Here is a 20,862-nt window from a genome sequence, read left to right on the forward strand (position 1 = left end):
CACATTTTTTGTGATTTTTCGCAATAAAAATGATTTTGTGGCGGTAATTCCCAGAAATTTGTGGACAATTTTGCAATTAAACCATATTACCATATTAAGTAGCTTACTATGTTATTTGTGCAATCTGAAACAATGAAACAAATCATAAAAATAAAGCTTCTTTATGTTGGTCTCTTGTCAAGACAAGATCTAAAACGATAGGGATTAAGCCAAAGGAAGTTTGTATAACTCTTGTTTTTATCCACAACCATACTTTCTCTCAGATTTTACTCCCCGGAGCATCTGACATCATAGGACATGCGTTAGGGCTTCCCCTTATACAGCGAAAGCACGGATTGCTGTAAAACTCTTCAATGGTAGAGAAGCGTTTCTCTTGTTAACCGCCGTGAAAGAGTTAAACTAATTAATTTATCGATTTGATGCACATCATAATACCAGCCACTTTTTTCGAGATATGCAGTATGTCGCATATGCAACGTCTATAAGTCAAGTAAACCAATTAATTGCAATCTAAAATAAATATAATTTGATTATATGGTTTTATATTAAAAGATTTATGAGATTATTCAAATTTTTTGAGACTATTTTGCATTTAAGAATTTAGCAGGATCGAAATTTTGCGTTGGATTCAGAGATCATAGAATCACAAAAAACTACGGGGTCTACTGAATGCTACTTAAATGAGGAACCTTGATTGACATTCATATCCCCCCTCTGATGCATTAAAAAAATCATATCTCCATAAGAAGCTCACTAGATTTTTTTTTAAAAAAGCAAATAAACCAAAAAAAATTATCACATATCAGTTCAAACATTGACCCCCATTTCAGTGCGTAAATTTGACCTCAGGAGCCCACATCTGTTTTAAAACGTACATAGAAAATGGCCTGCCCAGAAGCCAACCCTCTTGCAAAGTGTCTGTGTGCTATTCTTAGTGCTTAGTCACTTCTAATTGAAACACTGGGACAAGTTGTTGATTTTCTTCAACAGATACATCACTTCATGTAGCTCACTGGATTTTTCCTCTGTCGTAGGGGTGCGGGTGGGAAGTGCAAATGATTGAAAGGATGTGACAGTTTGGTGGGCATCATTATGGTTGTGTCAGACGATAGTGATTTCCAGTCATAACGCATTAGGTTCACTCTGACAGAGTGCTCAAATCCTTTCCCCTCTAACTGCTAGGTCCAAACAAGCACATTCAAAACACAATAGCCTGATCTTAGTGGTCATGCTTTTAAACAGGTCTTCACCAAATTATTACTAAACATTTGTGGTTGTAATTATATGGGGATTGTCAACTTAGGACAACTACTAAAATGGAAGACAATTTTCATGCTAGTATCTGTTCAAGCTTTTGCATTTTGTGATGATAAGTAAGACTTACTCATGCCTTCTGTCAGATTCACCTATTCAGTTCTCATTTTAACTGTTTGTTCATGAATATCAATGTGTATGTTGGTGTGCTGTATGTATTTGTATGCTGGTATTCCTGTAATTGTGAAATTTCAACCTTTGTCTCACCAGCAATAATCCTGCACATCGATACTACCTAGCAACTGACCCAATGACAGGTCAATTGTATGTTTCGGACACCAACTCACGACGTATCTTCAGGCCTAAAGCTCTGACAGGCACCAAAGAGCTGCTGCAGAATGCAGAGGTAGTGGCAGGAACAGGAGAGCAGTGTCTGCCATTTGATGAGGCTCGATGTGGGGATGGAGGCAAGGCTACTGAGGCATTACTGCTGGGACCAAAAGGTAAAGAAAATGAACTCTCCAAATATTTAATAAGTAGCAAACTATATCCAAGTATAATACGCTTCTTTAAATGTTCTGTCACTCACAAATAAGTAGTTCAAATAGAAACATTTCTTTGAGTGATCAAGTGAGGCCCGCATTTCTCACTGGATCTGAACACCCAGGGGTTCAGTTCCTTGCCTCTTGGATTTAGCTCTGACTAGATGAAAAACAACTGCTTCCTGCATATTACTTGCTCTCAGCATCACTCTTAGCTCAGGAATAATTCACCACCCAAAAGCACACAGTGAATAATTCACCGAGTGCTGCGTCTTCAGTGACCTGGAAACCACAGGGGCAAGCATGACATGTGTACTAGTCGTGTTTTCATCTGTTTGCAGGTGCAGTGTGTGTGTGTGTGTGTGTGTGTGTGTGTGTGTCTATTTGCAGCTGTCACATCTGCCCTTCTCCTTTCTGTATGTAGGCATTGCAGTGGATAAGAATGGGTTCATCTACTTTGTGGATGGTACCATGATAAGGAAAGTAGACCGGAACGGCATCATCTCAACATTGCTGGGGTCTAATGACCTCACATCTGCTCGCCCACTGACCTGTGATAACAGCATGCATATTGGACAGGTATATATATATATATATATATCCATACTCACTTGTTCATACTATTGCTTAAATGCATTTATAACTTAAGTATAAATAAATTCCCATTTATTTTTGCAACAAAGGAAAAGCTGAAGTACAGCCACCATAATAGTTGTATTATTTATAAAGTTGAATTCAGTCCAGTTATGCCACTGGCCTAAAACAAAAGATTAGAGGGCAGAAAGTCAAACTTTGATTTATTTTAGAATGTGATCTGTGATTCTCACTGCAAAGATTTGCTTGTTTAAACCTGATATTCTGGCTTTACCACTGAAGGGATGTTTGGGTGACTGGCCTCATTTCAAAGTTAAAAGCAAAGCCTTGGTGCAATTGAAAGTTACCTCATTTGAACTGGAAGGCAGAACTTTTTCTCATGTCGTTCCTGTTCCTGAGTTTTAGAGGGGAAATGTTATATTTGAAATATTTTTTATTCAATTTTTGTGTATATTTCTTTACATATTTTATTATCATAGAATCCCTGTAAGAGTTTACTTGAAGCACAAAAGCAGAATTGCAGATCTTGCAGACTTAACATTTAAAGACTTGAAGCTGAATTAGTTTGGTTTTTCATCCAAGCACTTATAGTAGACTGGCCTATGAACTACTATCTTTTAACCGACCTCAAGACATACTTTAAGGTCCAAGTCAGGAGCACTCTTAAATTGAACTGAAAACCAAAAGCCTGAGATCAGTCCTCTGTGTCAGCCTCCACCCAGATGACAAGCTGAAAAACTTCCTTAAAGACCTGGAGCTCCCCCCTCTGGCTGCTCGCCTGATGCTGATAAGTGCACCTAATTGCTTTAGCTAAGTGAACCTATGGAAAAATACATCATCACTGAGAATTTCTAGTCATTATTGACAAGTCCAAAAAATTGAAGGCAGGAATACATAGTACATTTTGAAAGTATAATTAGTATGATGATAAGCATTCCTATGAGATCCAAGTCAAATTATTTTACACTGAAGGTTGCTTTGTGGGAGGCATGTTGATATGACCATGCTACTAGTATCTCAGAACTTCACTAAGGGTGTATATCTTAATCAACATTAATGTCATTGGGTTTCAGAATAAGTCAAAGATATAGATATGAGCCAGCACAACAAATTGGAAACTAATCTCATTTTTTGAACTGGGGGAAGACTCTCTTTTACCAGTAGATGTATTATCAAGAATATATTTTGCCTGAAAAGGAGTAACATGCAGTGTAGTAAACTCTAAGATCCATCCACAATCTTCAGCAGAAATGATTCTACCCCTCTCTTTCTGTTTTCTGGTGTCCCCACCATCCCCATTTGTCTTTGTCTAAATGATGGAAGTGGGGGACGAGACACGAGGCTGTACCCTTGGGTCCAGGCTCACTGAAGCTCAATGAAGTATGGACAAACCTAGACAGGTGTTGTCAGCCTTACAATTACCCAAACGTTTGCTGTAGTGATTCATCGATGTGCACCATTACAGATATATACAGCTCAACCTACACAACTGTCACCTACCGCAGTAAGGCCAACAGGGAAGGCTGAAAATAACTTAAGAAGATCTTCAAGGAAATCTTCTGTTCACTCTTAGTTTTAAAAATGTTCAGTCTAAATCAAGTTTGTCCCTAGAGCACATAAAAAGTACTCTTGCATGCTTCTAAGGCTATCAAGTTGGCCTTCTGCATATCAGGTGGTGACCTGAGAGTTGATGAAACATTTTAGGTGGCATGTTGTGGTGTACCCAAGTAAAATCCGTTTGCCCTGAGTAAAATCTGGTCTGGAGTTCATGCATTATGCACAAGGTGGAATCACAGACGGGCCATGGCTGAGCAGAGAAAGCTTTTATCCACCAGAGCTGCTGTAGTTCAGAACCATTACATTTTAATGCGGTGCTCTTCAAAGACGCTTAACCTGCCTGTGTGGTTTGGGTGCAGGTTCAGAGCTGGAAGGAAAATAGTGAAAGAAAGAGAACCCAGGAGACGAACTGGTTGGGGAATGTCTCAGTCTTGCCACAAATGATGATTTAATTGAGAATCAGTCTCCATCAGTGTTCAATCAAAGTCTTGAAAACAAACTGACAATTATACAGTCAATCTGCAAGAGCAAATTCTAGATTATGCAGTAGCATAACTTTCTCCCACTCGCACTTGGCATTATTATTTGTTATCGAGACTGTCAACTATCTAAAAAAAAACACTGAAACCAGATTAAAGGCAAGACTACATATGGACACAAGAAGAAAACTTACACTATGTTTAGCAGAAAGCTTGGTGCTTGTGTCCAATCTTATATTCCTTAATTTCTTATATTCCAGTTAATCAAACTCTTTGCAGACCATCTCCATCTTTCTTTTTTGTAGCAGTGGAGGTATTCCAGTCCTCAATGTGGACAATGTTATTCTGGTTAGCTTTTGTTTGCTAGACAGTTGTTCCCTGTAGGCGCTGAGGAATTGCATCCTGTTGCAAAATAAATGACCCAGCGACAGGCAAATCGAATGAACTAGAGGCACCCAATGTATTAAGCCTCCAAAGTAAAGGATCCTTCTTCATCAGTGTCAGACTCAAACATCAAATGCACACAGAGTGAGAGAGCAGGCGGTAGATGTAATAATGTGTCTCTGTGTGTATGCATCCAAAATTCCGTAAGTGATCCAAATCCCTGTTTGATCTGTCCTTTCCCCCAGGTGCGTTTAGAGTGGCCTACAGACCTGGCCATCAACCCTATGGATAACTCCATCTATGTGCTTGACAACAATGTTGTGCTACAGATAACGGAGAACAGGCAGGTGCGCATTGTGGCAGGCAGACCTATGCATTGCCAAGTGCCAGGCATTGAGTACACCATGGGAAAGCGTGCCATTCAGACAACTCTAGAAGGTGCGACAGCCATCTCTCTGTCCTACAGTGGAGTGCTCTACATCGCAGAGACAGACGAAAAGAAGATCAACCGCATCAGACAAGTCAGCACGGATGGAGAGATTTCTCACTTAGCAGGAGCTCCCTCTGACTGCGATTGCAAGAATGATGCTAACTGTGACTGTTACCAGACAGGCGACGGGTATGCCAAAGACGCAAGGCTTAATGCTCCTTCCTCTCTAGTTGTCTCTCCTGATGGAACACTCTATGTAGCAGACCTAGGAAACATTCGAATTCGTGCCATACGTCACAATCGACCTCCACAAGGTTCTTCCGGTCTTTTTGAAGTTGCATCACCTGCCTCACAAGAACTTTATGTGTTTGACTCTAATGGAACTCACCAGTATACTATGAGCTTGGTCACTGGTGATTATAAGTACAACTTCAGCTATAGCAATGAGGACGATGTCACCGCTGTAACAGACAGTAGTGGAAACACACTCAGAGTACGCCGCGACCCTAATCGAATGCCAGTCCGTATTGTGGCTCCTGACAACCAGGTTATCTGGCTGACAATTGGCACAAATGGTGGACTTAAGACCCTCACAGCACAGGGACAGGAGTTGGTGCTCTTCACCTACCATGGTAACAGCGGTCTACTAGCAACCAAGAGCATCCAAATTGGCTGGACCACATTTTATGAGTGAGTGATTATTTTTTATTGCAGCTGTTATTATGAATTTTTAATCTCGGATACTAATTTGACCTTTTCATGTTTTTTTTCCTCCTTTCTTAAAATGTTATGCTGCTATTGTAGTGTGTATTCATGGTGTAGGGTTTAGTGTCTAAAGTCTTCTGCAAAAGTGAAGCCTGTAGTTATAAAACATAGCATTTAATTTCACCACATGCTATTTAGAGCATGGTGAAAATTCTAAATGAATTTGAATGACATTATCCGGCTAGTGGTAGACCAAAAAGATGTTGTATAATGTTTGTCTGGGGTATGTCCTCCTGGCCAACATGTTGGAAACAGTGTCCTTGCACTGTCCCCACCATTGCCACAAAGACACAAGATGAATTAAAAGGCCTTTAGATTTTAATGTCCCCAAGTTAACATTTTATTGTTTGTGGGTAATAACTAATCCCCATTTTATAGAGAAAATGTCATCAGGACAGTTCTGAAAGTCCCAAGAAATTCAAGCTAGCCAGCATATAGTGCTTCCAGAAAGTATTTATAGCGCTTCACTTTTTCCACATTTCTTATGTTACAGCCTTATTTCAAAATGGATTAAATTTATTTCCTCAAAATTCTACACACAATGCCACATAATGACAATATGAAAAATATATATATATATTTTTTTTTTAATTGTTGCAAATTAATTAAAAATAAAAAAAAACTGAAAAACCCCATTTACACAAGCATGGCACACCTGTCTTTTTGCTCATTCCTTTTTACAGTACCTCTCAAACTCTTATCAGCTTGGATGGGAAGCGTTAGTGTACAGCTATTTTCAGATCTCTCCAGAGATGTTCAATAGGATTTAGATCTGGGCTCTGTCTGGGCCACTCAAGGACGTCCACTTTGAGTTGTTGTAAAGCCACTTCCATGCTGGAAGATGAACCGTCACCCTGAGTCTGAGGTCAAGAGCACTCTGATGCAGGTTTTCATTCAGGATGTCTCTGTATATTGCTGCATTCATCTTTCCCTCTATCATGACTAGTCTTCCAGTTCCTGCTGCTAAAAAAAACATCCCCACAGCATGATGCTGCCACCACCATGCTTCACTGTAGGGATGGTATTAGCCTGGTGATGAGCAACGCCTGGTTTACTCCAAACATAGTGCCTGGCATTCACTCCAAAGAGTTCAATTTTAGTCTCATCAGACCAGAGAATTTTGTTTCTTATGGTCCTTCAGTCCTTCAGATACCTTTTGGCAAATTCCAGTGGCTTCCGTCTGGCCACTTCACCATACAGGCCTGATTAGTATATTGCTGCACAGATGGTTGTTCTTCTGTAAGGTTCTCCTCTCTTTACAAAAGAACGCTAGAGCTCAGACAAAGTGACCATTGGGTTGTTGATCACCTCCCTGACTAAGGCCCTTTCTTCCCTGATCACTCAGCTTAGATGGCCGGCCAGTTCTAGGAAGAGTCCTGGTGGTTTCAAACATCTTCCACTTATGGATGTTGGATGCCACTGTGCTCATTAAAGCTTTCAGAGCTGCAGAAATTTTTCTGTGACCTTCCCCAGCCTTGTGCCTCGAGACAATGCTGTCTCGAAAGTCTACAGACAGTTCCTTTGTCTTCATGTTTGGTTTGTGCTTTGACATGCACTATCAACCCTGGGACCTTATATAGACAGGTGTATGCCTTTTCAAATCATGTTCAATCAACTAAATTGACCACAGGTGAACTCCAGTTAAGCTGCCGAAACATCTCAAGAATGATCAGTGGAAACAGAATGTACCTAAGCTCAATTTAGAGCTTCAGAGCAAAGGCTGTGAATACTTATGTGCATGTGATTTTTCAGGTTTTTATTTTTAATAAATTTGCAACAATTTCAAAAAAAACTTTTTTCACATTGTCATTATGGGGTGTTGTGTGTAGAATCTTGGGGAAATAAATGAATTCAATACACTTTGGAATAAGGCAGTAACAAAAAATGTGGCAAATATATATTCATATATATATACTTGTATACAAATGAAATTTTCTTTTGACCTCTGTCAGACATGCAATGGTTTCAGGGCATCTAAACAAGACTGACTTTGAACCGTACATGTTTACTGTTATTCCATCATGACTGCATGTCAGTGAGGTCCAATTGTGCTCTCCATCTCTAATGGCATTTTTGATTTTCAGCTACGACAGTGAAGGACGTCTGACAAATGTGACTTTCCCCACTGGGGTTATCACTAGTCTGATTGGAGAGATGGACAGAGCCTTAACAGTGGACATTGAGACCTCAGGACGAGACGACGATGTCAGCATCACCACCAACCTCTCCTCCATTGACTCGTTTTACACATTAGTTCAAGGTACAGCGAGTCTCTGCTGTATTATCATCATTAACAATGACCCATGATGGCTCTATAAATTGACCTGTTGCTTTAAGTCTTGGAAATGTTCCACACTGTTAATCAAGCTGTAACTCACAGGTTAAATCAATAGTAATGACCAAACTCTCATTACTCATTCATTAGGGCTAAAATTGTCAGATGGTAATTTATGGTTTGACTATAATCACAGCACCACAGAGAACAAAAACACACTGGATACCTGGGCTCTAAAATAATACCTCTACATCACACAAAATAAAGTGTGGGATTGTTTTTAAGTAATTTTAATGCTAAAGTACTTATAATAACCATGACCCAGCTTAATATGCATAGACAACAAGTAAAACATCTGTAGTTTGAACTTTATGAAAGATGGAATATAATCACTGTGGTGCCATCAAACATCCAATACAGGAAATGCTAGCTCCACCTAAGTTTTGAGACCAACACGACTGTATTTTTTTTAGTCAGTAACAGATTGGTTAATCTTTTATCTGCTTTGCCGTTTTGTTTGACAATGCAGAAATTAGACACATTCATTGAGTGAGAGTGAGCTATACGGGTAACAATTTTGCGTTTGGAAAAAGTCATTAGATTAACAGGAATTCTATAAGATTAAAGAAGATCATGCATTAATATGTATTACAGCTCAGCCAAAAAAGTGAACCTCTCAAGAGATTTTCTTTGTACAAATCCTCCTCTGACCCCCATAACTAAATATGTCACTTGAGAATAAACACAAGGTGGTGGTGCCAGAATGTATTCACAGTCTTAATATAATCCTTAATAATATCCTTCCTGTTTCACCATTTTCCACCTCATAGATCAACTAAGAAACAGCTACCAGGTGGGCTATGATAACTCTATGAGGGTCATCTACGCCAATGGAATGGACTCTCACTTCCAGACCGAACCTCACATTCTTGCGGGTGCATCTAATCCGACTGTGGCCCGAAGAAACATGACTCTGCCTGGAGAGAATGGACAGAACTTGGTAGAGTGGCGCTTCAGAAAAGAACAGAACAGAGGGAAAGTTGTTGTGTTCGGCAGGAAACTCAGGGTATGTAAACATTGTTGCTAAAAGTCACGTGTGTGCTTGCTACTGTATCTTCAGTGAACCAGATTAATTTTCTTTATTACAATGGGCAGCTGCATTATAACAACATTCTCTATTGTTCTCCTTCCTATTTAATTTGTTCCACAAAAGAGGAACAGATTACCTCAAAGCAGCAATAAAGTAATCTTAATTGTTATAAAAGAAAGTGCTTTTGCAAATTAGATCCTCTGAGTGGCAATTGCAGGATCATCTTCAATAATATAAATTCAAAATATTTAAAGATTTAAAGAGTGTTCAATGTATATGCATTTTTTTTATCTTGTATGCAGTCTTGAAAAGTGAAAACGGTAACAAAAGTGGGGTAAAAGTTGACTCAAAATTGTGCCTGGTATCTAATAAATATGAAAATTGTTTTCCTTTCTTAAAGGTCAATGGCAGAAATCTGCTGTCTGTGGATTATGACCGTTCATTGCGCACAGAGAAAATATATGACGACCACCGAAAGTTTCTTCTGAAGATTGTCTATGACGCATCTGGCCATCCTACACTGTGGGTGCCCAGCAGTAAGCTGATGTCCGTCAACCTGACCTATTCCAGCACTGGCCAGGTCACAAGTCTCCAGAGAGGCCCTACAACCGAGAGGGTAGAATATGACAGCCAGGGAAGAATAGTCTCCAGAACCTTCGCTGATGCCAAAATCTGGAGTTACACTTATTTGGACAAGGTGAGATGTCAATTTTTGGTACGTCTCTTAAAAGGTAGAAGCATTTTTGGAGCTTGGTAATATAATAATGACACATGAAGAACACTGGGTTGAAACAACATGGGTGTTGGACGGAAATCTTTATTTCTGGGTGATCTGTTTCTTATAGTTCTGGGTGTCCAAAATACTCCACCATAACTGAGATTTACAGGTGGTACTCTCTTTGAAATGGTTCTCCAGAAGCATACTATTACCACAGTGTCAACAGCACAAACATGAATTGGGTTTGTTCAGAGAAATAGCTGTACTAAAAGACCCCTAAATTTCCAGGGGTCAGATATTTCTGTGGATTGACGTGGCTGGTTTATAGACTTCAGAAAGTGGGGTGTGCAGAGAGAAACATAAACTGTATGTTTGTTGAGAGCGAAATTGTTTGGTAAGGTCTTGTATAGAAAAGATTACAGTCTCAAAATGAAAATTCCTTTAAGTCTAAATGGAAAAAAAGAGAGTAATATGAAAAGAATAGCGTGCATGTGTTGTACTCTGTATTCTTGCAAATAACTAATAATTATCAAAGATGGTTAATTGACGTTTAGTTAGGTAGAGGTTTTACTGAGTTACAGTTACCAGACAAAAAGTCAGTTTCCTTCAAGAAAGCTCTCAACAGGAACCATAGAAGTTTTGTGGAAAGAAAAACACTGTGCAAATGTGTATATTAAATATGCATGGGTAGTCTGTCTTTCCGTCGCCTGCCACATGTGCAGGTAGCGTGACCAGTGAGAGTATATCAAACATATGCCACCAGTAGTGCCTAGGGAACTAGAATAATGTCTGTCCTAGTATGGTTGACAAGGTGAAGGCATTAAAAGGTTGACACCCACTGTAGCAATTCCCCAAGATGGAGAGAACTCTACGGATAGCCCTAAAAATCTGCAGACGTCAGTCAGTGTGCTTATTTTACCAGGCAAGACATGAAGATGCGTAGTGATGCAGCAGCTCTGAATGCAACAGTCTTAGATCTGTTCAACAGAAGGATCCCAGGGATGTCAGTACTTAAGCCCCACAGCAAGAAACACTTATTTATCATCCTTTGCTTCAACTCACCTCTCGCATTGCCCAACAAGACCCAAAACAGGCACAGAATAAACATGAGGCCTCTGTCATTCATAACTTAAAGGCAACTTGCTGACTTGTTTGTTTACCTCAAGCTTCCAGCTTAGCATACAGATGCAATTTAAAGCCCCTTCTTTTTACTGATGCTGTAGTTCCATAATATTCAGAGCATGAAAGCAGTTTTCAACACACCTTATTGAGGCAAGTACAGGCACATCACGAGGCTAAAGTCAGTAATTGTAGAACATTTTATATTTATGCAGGCACACACGTTAAACAGACCTGCATTTAGCATCTTGAGGGTCAAGGAGAACTCAATTAGGCAAGAAAATAATCACCAAATGGAGCGTTAATACCTGCTATAGCACACCATTTGCATTTTAATAGTATGCAAGGAAGAGTAAGCAATTGTTTAAGTTAATTTCTCTTCTTTCCTACCTTTTGACCTACAGTCTATGGTGCTGCTTTTGCACAGCCAGCGGCAGTACATCTTTGATTATGATCTCCAGGACCGACTCTCTGCCATCACCATGCCAAGCGTTGCCCGTCACACCATGCAAACTATCCGCTCTGTTGGCTACTACCGCAACATCTACAACCCACCAGAAAGTAATGCATCGGTTACAGTTGACTACAGTGAGGATGGCCAGCTCTTGAGGGTGGCACACTTAGGCACTGGCCGCCGTGTCCTCTACAAGTACCGCAGACAGAACAAGCTGTCTGAAATCTTATATGACAGCACACGAGTCAGCTTCACCTATGATGAGACAGCAGGTGTGCTGAAAACTGTCAACCTGCAGAGTGAGGGTTTCATTTGCTCAATCAGATATCGACAAATAGGACCATTGGTGGACCGGCAGATATTCCGCTTCAGCGAGGATGGAATGGTCAATGCCCGCTTCGACTACACCTATGACAATAGCTTCAGAGTCACCAGCATGCAGGGAGTTATAAACGAAACCCCACTCCCTATCGACCTTTATCAATTTGATGACATTTCTGGCAAGGTAGAGCAGTTTGGAAAATTCGGTGTCATCTATTACGACATAAACCAGATCATATCAACAGCTGTAATGACATATACAAAGCACTTTGATGTTCATGGCCGCATCAAGGAGATCCAGTATGAGATCTTTCGCTCCCTCATGTACTGGATCACCATCCAGTATGACAACATGGGCCGTGTCACCAAAAGGGAAATTAAGATTGGTCCGTTTGCAAACACCACCAAATATGGCTATGAGTATGATGTCGACGGGCAACTGCAGACAGTCTACCTGAATGAGAAAATGATGTGGCGGTATAATTATGACTTGAATGGCAACTTACATCTACTGAACCCTGGCAACAGTGCAAGACTTACTCCCCTTCGATATGACCTAAGGGACCGCATCACACGGCTGGGCGATGTGCAGTATCGTATGGATGAAGATGGCTTTCTGCGCCAAAGAGGTGCAGAAATCTTTGAGTACAATTCCAAGGGTCTCTTGGTTCGGGTACATAGTAAAGCCAGTGGCTGGACCATCCAGTACCGCTATGATGGGCTAGGAAGACGCCTGGCCTCTCGTAATAGTCTGGGCCAGCACCTTCAGTTCTTTTATGCGGACCTCAACTACCCGACGCGGATCACCCATGTGTACAATCACTCCAGCTCTGAAATTACCTCGCTATACTATGACCTACAAGGCCATCTGTTTGCCATGGAGATCAGCAGTGGTGAGGAGTTTTACATCGCTTGCGACAACACAGGAACACCACTCGCAGTCTTCAGCAGCAACGGGCTTCTCCTCAAGCAGGTGCAATATACTGCTTATGGGGAGATCTACTTTGACTCAAATCCTGACTTCCAATTGGTTATCGGGTTCCATGGCGGTCTATATGACCCTTTAACAAGATTGCTGCACTTTGGAGAGCGGGACTATGACATTCAAGCAGGTCGTTGGACCACCCCAGATATTAGTACCTGGACAAGGGTGGGAAAGGACCCAGCACCCTTCAACTTGTACATGTTTCGAAATAACAATCCCATAAGCAAGATTCATGAGGTCAAGGAGTATGTCACAGGTGAGAGAAAAGACCCTTCCTGCATACACATTGATAGAAAAAATGTCAATTCCACATGTATTTATTCCAATAAACAGGGTAATGTGTGAAATTTATATTTATTGTCTGTTTTTTTTTATTCATAGATGTCAACATCTGGCTGGTGACATTTGGATTTCATCTGCATAATGTCATCCCTGGATTTCCCATCCCTAAGTTTGACCTCACCCAACCCTCACTAGAAATGAGGAAGAGTCAGCTATGGGATGACCTACCGGTAAGCCATCTAATTTTAATAACATTTTGTTTACTAAATATTTTTGACATCCTCTTTCCAACATTAGCTACTTTGCAGGATCATTTTGAAAAATTGCAAATGTAGTTTTAAAAAATGCAATGACAATTTTGTCATTTTACTATGCATATCATGTCATTCTGGTAAAACATTTGCCCTGGTTTATTGGTGTCATTCATGCGAAGACTCAATGTTCACACATTTTATTCATATTCATATGATATGAATTGGTATTAATGTGTCTTTTTTTCTGTCCTTTTCAGTCCATTTCAGGGGTGCAGCAGGAGGTAATGAGACAGGCCAAGGCTTTCCTGTCATTTGAGAGGATGCCTGAGATCCAGTTAAGCCGACGACGATCAAGCAGAGAAAAACCTTGGCTGTGGTTTGCCACAGTCAAATCCCTAATTGGTAAAGGTGTGATGCTTGCCATTACCAGTAAGGGCCAGGTGGCCACCAACGCACTGAACATAGCAAATGAGGACTGCATTAAAGTGGCCACCGTCCTCAACAATGCCTTCTATCTAGAAGATCTGCACTTCACAGTGGAAGGTCGTGACACACACTACTTCATAAAGACCAGCCTGCCTGAAAGTGACCTGGGTGCTCTGCGACTCACAAGTGGCCGCAAGAGTCTAGAGAACGGTGTCAATGTAACAGTGTCACAGTCTACCACCGTAGTCAATGGGCGGACACGTCGTTTTGCAGATGTGGAGTTGCAATATGGCGCATTGGCTCTGCATGTGCGCTATGGCATGACACTGGATGAGGAGAAAGCACGTGTCTTAGAACAGGCCCGTCAGAGAGCACTGTCAAGTGCATGGGCACGGGAGCAACAGCGTGTGCGTGACGGGGAGGAGGGAGTGCGTCTATGGACAGAGGGGGAGAAGAGGCAGTTGCTCAGCTCTGGGAAGGTGCTGGGTTACGATGGTTACTATGTACTATCAGTGGAGCAATACCCTGAACTGGCCGACAGTGCCAACAATGTCCAGTTCCTGAGGCAGAGTGAGATAGGGAAGAGGTAACAGTCTGACTGCAAAGACTGTTCGACAGACTACTGCCCCTCCGCTCCCCCGTGTTAACTTTCCCAGAGCTCCCTTCTCAGAGACTAAAGGGAAGGTGTTATGTTCGAGAAGTGAGGAGTTGTGCCTAAGTGCCACACACACACCGCAATTATACAAAAAAGAAACATGAGGCACTTCCTCTCATTGACTTAATCACACCACCAACCTACACATTTGTCCACATTATTGCATTGAATGGATAATGGACTCTCTACCAGAGCAAAACCCAAGGAAAAAACTCAATTATTATTATTTGTTTTTGCCTTCTTTTTTTTTGCTTTTTTATATATAAACCCTTAAAGTGACTTGGTCAGTGATAAAATGGAGGAGAAAGAAAGGAAAACGTGTTTACATGTGAAGACCACTGCACCCTGAAGAACTTATATAATGTTGCGATACAAGTTTCACAAGGCAGTGACTGTAATTCAGTGGTTCTTACTGTCTGGGCATCCTTGTTCTCAGAAAAAAAAAATGTCTTTTCAACTAATGCGGACTGGGTTTTCAGACTGTGAGCTAGTTGATTGTCTTTCTTTTGCTTTGATTTCTTAAGGGACACAGCTGTGGTTCATATAATCAAACCAGAGTGTACAATCTCATTACTGAACCAACCCAAGTGGTGAAGAGAGCGGAAACTGACAGAACTAAATATATAAATATATATCTCAATACTGACCGGTACTTTGACAAGAGATGTTAGAATATCTTTATGGATTTTTTTAAAAAGAAAAAAAAATTCCACTTATCCGTACAACAATATTAGTCGCAGAGAAAGTAATTTATGTACAGTGTTTATACATAAAAATAAAACCTTACAAATATTGAGACTTTTTCGTCTTGTCATGCATTACTGTTTATACTCATGAATTTTAATATTTTATCAAAATTTGTGGTAATGCTAACTGAAATAAAATCAGCTGTACTGTGTCATTGAATCCTCAGCATTGGTTTTTCTCTTGTTTTCTCTTCCCATCCTCTGAACTGATTGTTTTTTCATTCTATTTTTCAGATTGTCTAAATACGCTCAGTGGTTTCATGGCATTACTGCCAAATCTATAGGTTTAGAGTAGCTGTTGTCCAACCGTGGGTTGGGGAAATACTACATCCTAACAAGGGTTTAGTACTTTGCCTTTTACAGTAATGTCATGGTATTGTTCTGTCTAACTGGAATGAGTTTCAAAATGAAAGCCTCACTTTCTGTCCAGAAATAGCCTTGCTTTCTACCCAGAGATAAGATTTTTTTAATTTATTTTTAGTTTCCGCTCTTTTTAATATTTTAAATGAAGGACATATCACACTAATGTTAATGTGTGTTGCCACTTTCAGCATGGGGAAAAACTTACAAGGAGTTTATATCTCTGCATTTTAACCATGACTAACAAACTCCTTTGACATGAAGAACAGCTCTACTGAATCAAAAGGGTCATTTGACAGCAGCTAGAGTTCTCTGGCTTTTTCCAGTGATCACAGATACTGCCCTATGATCGTGTTTCGATGCCAAAAATAAGTGGTTGGCATGGAGCCGAATTTCTGTAAAGAAATCCTACAGCTAGAGCAATTCTGACAGAACTAAATCTGAGTGAACAGCTTCTTTAAAGGATAATTCCACCATGACCCATATGAAGGAGATTGATTCAGGATTTCTTTGACAACCAATGCATTCATCTGAAAGCACCACATTAAAGTGATCACCCCAAAAGAAAAAATAGTAATAATAATAATTTGTATGCCTAAATGGACTGCCTCCTTCTTCAGATACTGTTTTTGTAAAGGCTTTTTAAAGATTGTATAAAATAAAATGTTCTGACTAATGAATGAGAAAATATTGTTTCCGTTTTAGTTTGTTGTTTTCCTACGACAAGTTTTTAAATCAATCATGTAATTGTACCTATTTTTCTATTCATGTGTGAGTGCAGGTCTGAAGGGGATATTTCCTACCTGTGAGGTTTTGTTTGGGATTCTCAGTTTTTGACTGATGGCTAAAGGTCTGAGCTCGTTGTTAGGTTGAACTTTTCCTTCTGTAAAGAGAAAAAAGGGAGCACTTATTTAATACACTAGTAATAACCAGAACAAGAACCACTGCAATATGGAAGCCCTAAAGGGATTCTGCGAAGATGCGTGAGGAGTGACCACTGTACTCACTCAATCAGTGTGTGTGAACAAATGCTTGTCAACATACTGAAGGTATTCTTATCAGAACCCAGAACTAGCTTAACAGAAGCGGATTTGGGGAAAACGTTACAGAGTAGCGAGGAGAATATAAAGGTCTGTGAGAACAGAAAATGTCCTGATATGTTTGCTATTGCATGCATACAGTGTAAACCCGGCGAATCAAAGGAAGGACACTTTTCTTACAGAATATTAGTGCCAATATGTACGTGGTCTGTTTTGATATTTCTTTGCACTAAAATGTATATGTTGAAGATGATGCCTCTACATTATACATTATTGCAGTCGTCATGTCTCTGGTCTGATCTGAGGGAGATTGTAAAAACCGGTTCTTTTTCCTGCGTTAAAAGGAAAGATGCCTGTACAGAAAAATCATCAGTATTTAATTTAAACGTTTGAAATAAATGCCATTGTTATCACAGTTCACAGTCACTTAACTTTTTCTCATATCAGATCTGATGTGGGATTTGGTACTCCTAAAATGTGTGCATTGTGTGACAATTTGTGGGAGTACTGAAAATGCTGTGTGTGATAAGCTTTGTTGCTATTGCAACAAATCAACCATTGTTTTGTTTTGTTTTGTTTTTTGTTTTGTTTTTTTTCAGAACAGCCTCTACATTTTGTGTATTTTGTATTACCTGTTTTACATGTTCCAAACAAATACTACAAAACTGAAGTGATTTCACCTGTAAATTCTATAACTTATCTTGCAATCTCTCGTTTGTAATGAGGGTTTAGAGGAAGTTGTATTACTGATGTTCTTCTGTTCTTTGTTTTTGCTCAGTTTTGCTTTTGTATTGTTTTTATAGCCACGCAGCATTTGGAAAAAGGCTCATGGTTTCCATTTGATAGACACGTCTGTTTAGAGTGCAATTAAAGTGCAATTTTGATGTAATCTAAACTAGGTCACTGCTGGATTCATTACCTTTTATCTTCAACATGTTTAATGCTCCACAGAGATCAATCATAAAAATAAAATGTAATATTCAAAAGGGTTGTGTATTTATTAGTCCATTACACAAATCTGACCACAACGTTTACATTTAGCCAGAAGATTGCAATTTTGGGTAGCATGTCCTTCTTAAATCTAATGGATCTCATTCATTATATATTCAGATTTGTGTGTGAAATGAGCGTATCAAAGTTTTCATACAAAAAAACGTTCATACTAAAATTGGTTCTAAACAGGGATGTACCAATCAGGTTTTTGTCTTTGAGTACGAGTCATTTGATTTTGAGTATCTACCAAAACTGAAACCAGATCCAAAACCTCTGTAATACATTAAAAAAAAGAAAGACGAGTGAAGAAAATAATCCAGGATGTTCCCTATATTTTAACATTCAGCAGCTCTGTAAACAAACAGAGCACTTCTGTGAGGTAGCTTGAACAATCAAGTAATAAAGAGCATCAATTCTTCACTTTTGGACTTTAGTGCATCAATAAATATAAAAACATATAGCACCTCAACTTAAAATATCCGGCAGGCAATCCCTACTTAACATATTTACAAACTCACAGTATGCTATGGCAATGTTGTTATCATCAACTTCATAATACCTCCAGACCAAAGACATACTCACGCTCTCCGTTTCAAGCTGCTTCAGTGTTCTACTTTGCAGGCATTTAACCAATAGCGTCTCTGCAACAAAGTGATGTCATGCTGCACATGTTGCTGCTTCTGTGTGAAGTCAAGAAATAGGTCTAACTGTGCCACTGCATTACTAATGATGTGATAAAAAATAATGAGAATATTTTGATCACGTGATCTGATCTGGACATTCCTAATTCTAAATGTACAAAAAAAAATGAATTACTGTATTTATACTGAATCTTTGTGCTTTCATTTTAGTTTCCAAAGTGAATCCTCATTGCACTTAACAAGTTCACAATGATAATAGAGCATGTTAACAAATCAAATTTTTTATGATTAATGAAGGAATTATAATGCTTTGTTTTATTGTTTTATCTTCATTTATAAGTACAGTAGCATGTTTACAGGCTTTTTCTGTCCATTCGCATCCCGTCTCTTTGTGCCCCCTGACGGCATATTCACAAACTGCGTTCATACATTAAAAACATGTGCTTGCCCATTTAAAGCAGCGGCGGTATATGCCACGGCGGTAATGGCCACATTGAACCCTCACCTACTGTACACCACACATACGCAATGATTATGTACGCTTGAAGCCTTCTAAGCATGTATAAAAAGCCCTACATATAATCAGATGTTATTGATGAAAATTAGCTAGACATGAAAAATCTATAATACATATAGGTTATCATTACATATATCTATAATTAGAGGTGCAATTAAATAAATATGATCATATTAATTTCATGTACAAAATACATATTTGGAAGTCCAAAAAACAACTACCTGAACTTCACCATATATAAATAGTAATTATTTTGTCTAAACTTGTATTTGGAGGATTGGCAGACTTCTTGATTCTTCTTGAAGACATTGTGGCGGGTGACCTCAGGAGAGAATGCATCTTTAATCTGGAAAGTCTCCTCAGCATACGCTCCCACCAAACAGGAGTTTCAGTTCTGAAAACAGTAGATGCAGATGAAGTCCAGTCAGTCAAGTTTACAATATTTTGTAAACTGGTTTCCACTTTAATAAAAATAGATGTATAATAATAGATTAATAATAAGTCGGTTAATCTTACAATTTTAAAGACAACGGAATGTTTTACTATAGCTTTAAGAGCTAGGGTATCACCATCTTGGAATATCGCCGTGTATGACATCATGGGGTTGGGTCCGTTCCCTCAGCTGTACAGATATAGTGGAAGTAAAGACTGAACACAGAGACTGCAAAGCCTAATTCAACACAATACATGAAGTTGTGGGTTTGGAGCTGGTGTAAATGCAAGCATCAGATGTGTGTCTAATATAAAAGTATATATATTTATTCAATTTTTTCCCCTTTTAATTACCAATCATTTAATGATTTTGTTTTGTTTAATTTTTGATTTTGTTTAATGATGCCCTTTGGTCCCCTCTCTGTATTACACTGCCTGACTGGGTTGCAACAAGTTCCCATACTGACATAATGGGGATGGGTACTTTCACTTTTCACTACTACAGCTGCTCACCTCTTTTCGTGTTCAAACCGAAATAAAATCAGAGTTTTTTCACATGGCAGGTTTTTACATCCTTTATACATGTTGAGAGATCGACTTGATCAACTTGATCCATAATCAACAAAGATGTGACTTAAGTAAAGCATGAACTTATGTGCTTTATAGTTTCATTAGTCTAAATGTACGTAAATCCTCTCATCAGGCAGCGCTGGTGCAAGAGACTGGACCAAGGTGCATCAAAGAAAAGGTATTAAAAAATAGAAAACATAAATATTTTTGTATATATTAGACACAACTCTGATGCTTGTACTTGCACCAGCTCTGTGATGCATGTTCAGAACTTCATGCATTGGGTTAAATTAGGCTTTCCAGTCTCTGTGTTCAGTCCATTACTTCCATTGTATGTGTTCAGCTGAGGGAACGGAACCAACCCTGTAATGTCAGACACCGCGACATTCCAAGATGGCGGCACCCTAGGTCTAAAAGCTATAGTAAAACGTGCCGATTTCTTCTAAATGATTACATTAATCGAGTTTGTTAAATATATTTTCATTAAAGTGGAATCCAATTTACAAAAGAATATAAACTTGACTGCGTCACTTCCACTTTAAATCACTGTGGCTTTATATTGCTGGGCAACCACTGCATCAACGCTCATGATGTGGGGCGTTTGTTCCACACAGTTGACTATTTTAACTACTGGCCTACACATCTGACAGCAAAACCTCACAGTCATACATTAAAGTAATTTCTCTGTTTCTGTGCCACAATTGTCTTTCTCTGGACGAGGGCCCCTTTGCGGAAAACCCTTATATGGAGGTGGTTTGGGCCTGTACTATGCAGCATTCCTAACCCGACTAACCCCGGTGCTGATTTACAAGTCAAATTCAATAACAGAAGAACAAGTTTAAGAATAAACTCACGTGCATACGCAGGTGTTGTGAAGTCAAGTTTTCATGAGAACTCTGTATTTACAAAACATATATGCCATTGTTAGTGAATGAGAGCCATTGTCTTGTTGCTATTGTAGCATTACTGTAGTCTTTTT

At 39.4% G+C, this 20,862-nt stretch overlaps 1 protein-coding gene across 49 annotated transcripts in view; it reads left to right on the top strand.

Moving 5' to 3' along the window:
* The window catches only part of tenm3 (teneurin transmembrane protein 3), a 421,902-nt gene extending 404,186 nt beyond the window's left edge, over window positions 1-17,716 (top strand). For 48 of the 49 annotated variants that reach the window (XM_068221974.2, XM_068222090.2, XM_073954574.1 and 45 more), the window contains 9 exons: window positions 1,525-1,757; window positions 2,221-2,375; window positions 5,056-5,930; window positions 8,090-8,265; window positions 9,111-9,346; window positions 9,771-10,067; window positions 11,612-13,223; window positions 13,349-13,479; window positions 13,761-14,683. In XM_068221974.2, the coding sequence (XP_068078075.1) occupies window positions 1,525-1,757; window positions 2,221-2,375; window positions 5,056-5,930; window positions 8,090-8,265; window positions 9,111-9,346; window positions 9,771-10,067; window positions 11,612-13,223; window positions 13,349-13,479; window positions 13,761-14,519 (4,474 nt within the window). In that variant the 3' untranslated portion in view covers window positions 14,520-14,683. Of the gene's footprint in view, window positions 1-1,524; window positions 1,758-2,220; window positions 2,376-5,055; window positions 5,931-8,089; window positions 8,266-9,110; window positions 9,347-9,770; window positions 10,068-11,611; window positions 13,224-13,348; window positions 13,480-13,760 lie in introns of all 49 variants that reach the window. The other variant, NM_001365543.1, reaches the window with a different exon arrangement.
* Window positions 17,717-20,862: the final 3,146 nt, after the last annotated feature.

The sequence above is a fragment of the Danio rerio genome, chromosome 1, assembly GCF_049306965.1.
Source record: "Danio rerio strain Tuebingen ecotype United States chromosome 1, GRCz12tu, whole genome shotgun sequence".
In the NCBI taxonomy this organism is placed as follows: domain Eukaryota; kingdom Metazoa; phylum Chordata; class Actinopteri; order Cypriniformes; family Danionidae; genus Danio; species Danio rerio.